Raw genomic sequence first — 7,932 nt, 5'->3', positions numbered from 1 at the left:
TTTTTGAAAACTTCCCCGGGAAGATTTTGGATTGTGGATCACCAGAAGGATTTTTCTCAGGAGCCAATGTCATATCTTTAAATTCCTTTTCTGTTCCATATTAGAAAATCTCTTCTAACATCTGATACATCACATTGTACTTTTTAAAAAGCCACCTGGTGGCTCGGCCGGTGGGGCATCTGCCTTCCACTGGGGTCATGGTCCCAGGGACCAAGCCTCAAATCGGGCTCCCTGCTCATGGGGAAGCCTGCTTCTCCTGCTTGTGTTTTTTCTCTCTCTCTCAAATAAATAAATAAATGAAATCTTTTTTGAAAATGCCGACTTTTACATTGACTAAGTTTCATTTTTATTATAAATAATTGACTATCTCCAAAAATGTTGTCATGGAAGGTGGATGAGACATTTCTATCGTTTTGAAAAGAGACCATTTTTTTTTATTTTTTTTAATTTTTTTTTAATTTACTTATGATAGTCACAGAGAGAGAGAGAGAGAGAGAGAGAGAGAGAGGGGCAGAGACACAGGCAGAGGGAGAAGCAGGCTCCATGCACCGGGAGCCCGACGTGGGACTCGATCCCGGGTCTCCAGGATCGCGCCCCGGGCCAAAGGCAGGCGCCAAACCGCTGCGCCACCCAGGGATCCCTCGTTTTGAAAAGAAACAATAAATGTGTTTTATTAAAATATTTTCCTATAGGAAAAAAATAAAGATCAGGAGGTCATCTGAAGGAGAACAGATGGATAGGGACAAATGATCATTTCGAAGTTATCAGCCTTTTAAATCCAATGAACTTAGACCTTCTTCCTCTGAGCATCACACTTAGAGGAGAGATGCCAAGCAATTCCTAGTTAAATCTGGGTAATTAAATATCCAAAATATTAACTCACCTTTGCTTTTATTTTTCCCAGGGGACAAAGTCCTGGTCTCTGGGAACACGAGAATTCTTTTATTATGACCCTATTTGTCATAGCATGGTTTCTAATTAGACAATTCAGAAACATCCTAAATATCCATCTGCAAGGAAAAGCGTAAGTAAATGCTGGTCTAGTCGTGACCCAGTGTTCCACACCAGCTACAGAGATGCCCAACTCACAATGCGGTGGGGGAAAGCAAGTTGCAGAGAAGAATCCCATGCACTTAAAAGTTGAAAACAGGCACAACAATGCTATATCTTTATGGGTACCTGCACATAAAATAAGAAGAGTAGTAGAAAAATATACATGTTTCCAAATGCAATGCATTCGATTCAGGAGAATGATCCATCTGGGAAAGTGAGCAGGAAGGAACTGATGCCAGGAGGACAGTAGGTGCCGGGTTTTATTTCTCGAAAAATATCATGTAGAAAATATGAGAAGATGTTAGGGTTTGCTAGAGCGGAATGGTGGGCGTGTGGGGCTTTGTTATTAATCCCTGTATTTTTCCAGATGTTTAAAATATTTATTTTTTTTAAAGATTTATTTTTATTTATTTATGATAGAGAGAGAGAGAGAGAGAGAGAGAGAGAGAGGCAGAGACACAGGCAGAGATAGAAGCAGGACCCGATCCCAGGACTCCAGGACTGCGCCCTGGGCCAAGGGCAGGCGTGAAACCGCTGGGCGACCCAGGGATCCCCTAAAATATTTCTTAATTTAGAAAGTAAGTTCCCTGTCTTCCACTGGCTGAGGACACCATGTGTTCAAAGTGCACTACCGTTGACCTGATGGGGAAACAATTGATTTTGGGATCCTGAGTTCAAGCCTCACATTGGGCGAAGAGACTCTTGATCTTGGGATCGCATTGGGCAGAGAGATTACTTGAAAAAAAAGAAAGAAAAGAAAAGAGAAAAGAAAAGAAATTAAAAAAAAGGAAAGAAAGAAAAGAAAAGAAAAGAAAAAAAGAAAAGAAAAGAAGACATGTGGACCAAACAAAGGAGGTCCAGAGAATGAATCAGGATACTTGGCCTCTGGTTAAGCTTCAGACACATGGTAACTCTGTAATTTTAGGCAACTGTTTGAACCTCAGTGTCCTCATCAGTAAAATAGGGATAATCTCTCTCACCTACTTCACAGGGAGGTAGTGAGGGCAAATGAGGCCATAATAACTGGAGCAAGAAGAAGTTGTTGGGATAATTGCTGCTAATGACTGAGCAGTTCCTGTATTTTCAAATAAGCAGTAAACATTCATTATTGTAAAGCTATTAATAACTCTATGATGTAGGTATTATTGTCTATGGGTTTTTTTTTTTTTTTTGTCATTTAAAAAAAATAGTAAGGCTCAGAGGCAGACGGTTTTCCCATGTTCTTCCCTCCAGAACCAATCCCTGCCAATAAGGAAGGGGCAGTGACATGGGGGTGAGGGTGACCCTGGTGATCCAGCACAGGCAGTTCTGACCAACAAAGACGATGGTGAACGGCCAGGAGAAGCAGATGCCCTGAGACATGGGAAGTCTTGCAAATGCAGAGTCAATCGGTCTGGTGGCGGCAGAAACCAAAGGTGAGAGAGGCTGCTGGGCCAGGGAGGGTGTGCCTAGGGGACGCCATGGTCCATAGGGGATTTAGGCTGGGGGTTTGTGGAAGTTATAAATCAGCAGAGGCCAGGAAGCAGCAGGAAGCAGGGTGGTGTTGGCCAGTGACGGTAGGAACAACGGGAGGAACATACTAGATGTTCAGTATAGAAATCCCGTTCTTTCCTTTCAAACCTGCAACACCCACCGCGCCCCCTCCCGCCCTCCAGTGACTGGATGGCAACTCCACTTTCCAGTTGCTCAGGGCAAAGTCCTTTGAGTCATTTTGACTTCTCTGGGCTTTTTTTTTTTTTTTTCCATATCCCATGTCCAACCCATCAGATAATTTTGTTGACTTTACTCAAATTACAGCCAGAACCAGACCACCTTATGCCATCTCTGTTACAGCCATCTGGTCTGAGCTTGGATTATCACACAGGCTTTTCTTTAAGATTTTATTTTTAAGTAATCTCCACACCCAGTGTGGGGCTGGAACCCACAACCCTGAGACCAGGGGTTGCACAATCCCCCGACTGAGCCAGCCAGTCACCCCATCACACTGGCTTTTCAACTGGCCGGTTCCCAACCGGAAGTGAGAGCGATTTTTAAAATTTTTAAAAATTAATTTATTATTTTTTAAAATGTTATTTATTTTAGAGAGCGAGAGAGCGAGTGAGTGCGCGCGAGAGAACACGAGTGGGAAGGGCAGAGGGAGAGGGAGAGAGAGACTCTCAAGCAGACTGCACACTGAGCGTGGAGCCCCACATGGGGCTCAGTCCCAAGACCCTGAGATCATGACCTGAGCTGAACCAAGAGTCTGATGCTTAGCTGACTGCGTGACCCAGGTGCCCTGAGAGTGTTTTTTTTTTTTTTTTTTTTTTAATGTCAGATGTTTATTTGAAGTGCACACCATTTCCCAAAGCCTTCCCAAGCGTCCCTATTTACGAGCACCCTCAACCTCTCTGGCGTTGCCTCCTACCATCCCCCCACCCCCGAGTCCATTCTGTTCCAGCCTCCTGAGCATCTCTACCCTCCCCAAGCACCAGACACCCTCCTGTCTCAGGCCTCTGATGCTCCTCTCCTGGGAGGCTTTCCATCCAGATGTCGCCCTGGCTCATCCCAAGCCTCCTCAAGAACCTCGCCCAACCCGGGGGAGGTCTTTGCCACCCCCAGTTCCACGCCTCGCTCCTCCGCATCTCCCTCCCCTCATTGTTCGCCGCTGCCTCTACCACCCCCAGTCTCCACATACTCTAGGGCTTCCTTATTTGGGACACAGCCTGTGTCCCACACTAGACTCCAAGTTCCACATGGGCAGGAATTTTCGTTGGTTTCACTCACTGTGTGTCCCCAGGACCTGGAACAGAGCCTGAGAACACATGTTTGTTGAATGAATGAATGAATGAATGAATGATCAGATTATTCTCCTCTCTCCAGCAGCCTGGAAGGCCTTGTTGACACCATACATTCCCTTTCCACCTGGTCCTGTGCCATCCACAGCCCCAGACACATCTACAGGGGGGTGCAAAAGGAGGGTTCAACTGGTCCCTTTAGCCAGAACATTCCTCCCCCTCCCGAGGTCACATGTGGACGCTCTAGGTGGTGTTAGTCGTTTGAGCACATGTTAGAGGTCTTCAGGGGCCGCGGGTGGAGGGGGCCCTCGCTTCTGGAACAGCCCCCTGTGCCTGGCATGGGACTTTACTCCTGAAAGGTCTGCATCCGTGGGACGTGGGACGGTAGAGGCAGTAGGAGAGAAGGGAGCGAAGGAACCTGGGAGAAACAAGGCCTCAGGGCTGAGGGTGGGACTGGGGGTGCGGTTGGGGCCGGGAGCCCTGGACGCAGAGGCTCAGCACACGGGGCTTCGCGTCCCTGTGGGACAGGACGACCCGAGGAGCGGGAGTGATGGGGCGCAAGGCGGGGGGACCCAGGCTGGGACACACGTCCGCCGGCCCCGGCCAAGAACGACCGGCAGCCTTCACAGCAGCGGGCAGCCTGCATACTTCCACTCCGAGATTTTGAATTCATGCTGCATCGTCGCCCACTAACGGGGCTGCATCGTTCATACTCGCGGACCCTGAGGGCGCGGGGCCCAGGACACCCGCTGACCCACGCTCAGCTGGGGGGCGCGGGGAAGAGCAGCCCCCGGGAGGCAAGTCCCCCGACGCCCAGTGGGTGGGGAGCCCGGTCCCCGCAGGAGCCCAGCCCAGCGCGTCCGAACTGCTTCCCCCTCCTCCACTGGACTTTAATTAGTAAAAAAAAAAGTTTAATGTCCAAATGCACATTATTCCCTGTGGAAGCCTCGGCGCCAGCAGCCCCACGCGCTGAGTACTAAGTAAACACGATGCCCACGCGGACACCCAGGCCCCCAGGCCTTGTTCTTGGCTGGGAACTTAGGGGGCCTGTGGGGCAGAAGCCCGGCTCTCAAGGGCTCTCCCTGGAGAGAGAAAGCCAGGGGGTGGCCGGGCCTTGGGGCCCCACTTTCCGGAGTGGGGGGCGGGAGGGGGGAAGGCCCGGGGGCATGGGGCTGGGGGCCCCACGGGGGCTGGGGGTGCAGCAGCAGCTCAACCACCAGAAGGGGATGGGGGACAAAGGCGTAGGGCCTGGCCACTGTCTCCAGACCCGGCAGGGAGCTGAGGGCCGAGGGCACGGAGCACTGAGATGTCCCAGGAGCAGGAGTGACAGGCTGCCAGGGACACAGGCCGCGGGGAGGGTGGCCAGCAGTGGCAGCTGTAACTGCTCCCTCGCCTGGCTCCTGTCCAGTGCCGGGAAGTCAGGAGCCACGCAAGACCTCGTTAGCCCTTGTGACCAGAGGGCAAAGAAGTCCCAAGATGCCACCTGTCTCACCCCATTCCTCAGCTGGGCCTTTGCCCCTCCACTTTGGCAGGTGCAGTTGCTCCTTTCCCGTGGATGTACTTCCTGTGACCACTTCTAATTCGCCCCCAATCAAGGGAAGAGGCAGATGTTTACACAGCCGACCATCTCATCTGGAGATGTGACCCAGATGTGATCTTTCCAATCAAAGGTCTGACTCACTGTTACACGCAATCATCTGTTTTATTTTAAAACACGTCCACACTGCATTGAACACCAACACAGATGTGACCAAGAAACCCACAGTCCTGTCCCAGCAGGCGGCGGGTCCAGTGTATGACTTGGGGCGGACGCTACGGTTCACAGTGAGAGGAGAAAAGCAAGGACACAAAAGACAAAAAGGACTTTGTCCCCGACTCCAGTTCAGGAATCGGAGTGATGAAACAGAAGGCTCCGGAAGCTCACAAAGCCCTCCTAAGGCCCCTTCTCTCAACCAGCAGATATCCAAATTGGACCTTGGGTGGGGGACCAGCCCGACTGGGTTCGGGAGGCCTCGCTGTTTAAGATACCACCCCCCATGTTACTGTGGCGGAGACAGAAATGCGCTGTGCTTTTCCAAAGGATAGTTTACTTTTTCATACGAGTTGCAAGGATAAGAGACCTGCACAAGCACAACCGTGACAGAGCATCTGCTCAGCGTAAAAACTTTGTGTTTGGGTAAAACAAGTCAACTGACCTACGGGAAGATATGTACTGAGCTGAATGGGTGGTGCCCACCCCAGATGGCAGGTGGGTCCTCTACTTTGACGACCTTTCCAATGATGACCCCATGGAGGGCGTGTGGTATGTGTCACCAAGATGGGCATTTCTTTTATTTTTTACATCAAGTCTTTGAATCCACCTGCTTTCTTAAAATTACAGGATTATTATGATGTCCTACGTCTTTCCTCTGAGGCAGAAAGTAAATGTTAGGAGCCTGGCAGGTTCTATTTCTCAGGCCAGAGGCACACGCAGGGTTTCCTTCTGTGTGGGGACCACCATGGTTCTTGGTTTCTGGTACATCTGAGCCTTGGGCACCATTGGGCCCCCAGCAGTCTCGCTGGCATCAGAGCCAAGACTTCCATATTCCAGAACAAAGCAGCCAATCTGAAGGGCTTAGAGGTCATGGAAAGGAAAAAGCCTGCCCCAGGAGCTCTGGCTCCCCATCGTCTGAGGGAAGAGGAGGCGGCAGGTGGGAGCAAGCCTTTGAGTCACCAAGCCATCGCTGGAGAAGGCAATAAGCAAGCCTAGAGCCTGCCCCATGACCTTATTGCGACAAACAAATCCCTTCTCCAAACGATAGACTTCCTGTTTATGACCTAACACAGGCGCCTTTGAAATTATTTATCTGGGCCAGGGAAAGGCAGTTGGTCATTACATATTATACAAGTTTAGATTTTTCTATTTGATTATTCACATGAAGTTAGGCTTTAAAAAAGCAGGCCAGACTGGAATGTGTACATTTCAACGGATCGGAAATTGCAAAATGCTTCTGCTGTTGATGAACGTCGCACTCAACTCAAGGGCTCCATTGGTATAAATATTGCCAGACTTGATTGCATTTTAACAATACGAGAGAACGGTCAGAACGGAGATGGGAGCATAATTTCTAACATCAATTAAGTTATATTGTCTTAGTTACAAATCAGTTTACGTGGTTTTGCTCCATTTTCTAGGCATTGTGTCTTTTGAATCCTCTTTTGCAAAATTTATATTTAAAAACATTTTCAGAAGACAAATGCCCGCCTAGAGGAGCAAGTCTTGTGAACTGTCTTTCCTTGGGTTACTTTTGGTAAGTGGAGGGATCACCATGGATTTGGTAGTGGGATCGCCAAGCATTTCCATGGGTCATCTTCTCCCACATGCTTGGGGACGGGGAAGTCGGAAACTCTTTTAAAGGTGTTGGTAGAAGGGCACAATTCTTCAGCTCTTTAGGGCCTGTGGAAACAGAGAAAAAGGTGACTGTCACTTCTCTTACTGGCACTGTAAATAGTAATCCTATGAGTCATGGTCCTATTGGGTCCTATTGTCCTTTTGTATAAATCTTGCCCTTCTGCAACCTGGAGCTCTTCTGCTCTCTCTCCTCATTCCTCCTGCCGCCCTGGAGGCACCGTCACGGCCACGGTCTGATTCCCAGGCATTTCCAAGCACGTGAACCTGTGACCCTATTGTGGGCTACGTCCCTCCACCCGGTATTTGTTGTATACTATTTGCCCTCTCTGCCCCCATTATCTATCATCTCCCCAGCAGAAATAAGAAAAAGCTTCCCTCTGGTTATGAGTTTGAATCTTCTGAATTCTTACGGAATTTTCATAAAGAGAAAACTCCTTCTTTTCATAATAGTCGCTGCTAGGGGTTCACTAGCAAGTGCGTGGGTGTGTGCAAGGCAGGAGTGGAGGGAGGGGACCCTACCACCAGAAGGATTCTCATTACATGGTGCCCTGGCTCTGCAATGGATGCTCAGCTGGAAGCTACCTACCTCCCTCTGATGACTGGAAACGGGGCAATTAGGTGTCAAGTTGAAACTTGGTGTGGGTTTTCTTTCAAGTTCAGTTAGTTGAAAAATTAGGACAAGAGGTCAAATTTGGTTAGATCCCAGTTGGAGTC

At 49.3% G+C, this 7,932-nt stretch overlaps 1 protein-coding gene across 2 annotated transcripts in view; it reads right to left on the bottom strand.

Moving 5' to 3' along the window:
* Positions 1-5,510: 5,510 nt before the first annotated feature.
* PDPN (podoplanin) overlaps positions 5,511-7,932 on the bottom strand; it is a 28,601-nt gene continuing 26,179 nt past the window's right edge. For both annotated transcript variants that reach the window (XM_055332638.1, XM_055332639.1), the window contains exon 6: positions 5,511-7,263. In XM_055332638.1, the coding sequence (XP_055188613.1) occupies positions 7,257-7,263 (7 nt within the window). In that variant the 3' untranslated portion in view covers positions 5,511-7,256. The remainder of the gene's footprint in view (positions 7,264-7,932) is intronic.

The sequence above is a fragment of the Nyctereutes procyonoides genome, unplaced genomic scaffold, assembly GCF_905146905.1.
Source record: "Nyctereutes procyonoides isolate TBG_1078 unplaced genomic scaffold, NYPRO_anot_genome, whole genome shotgun sequence".
Taxonomy (NCBI): Eukaryota; Metazoa; Chordata; class Mammalia; order Carnivora; family Canidae; genus Nyctereutes; species Nyctereutes procyonoides.
Note: the sequence above shows the minus strand (reverse complement) of the source record. Positions and strands in the feature narration are given on the sequence as shown.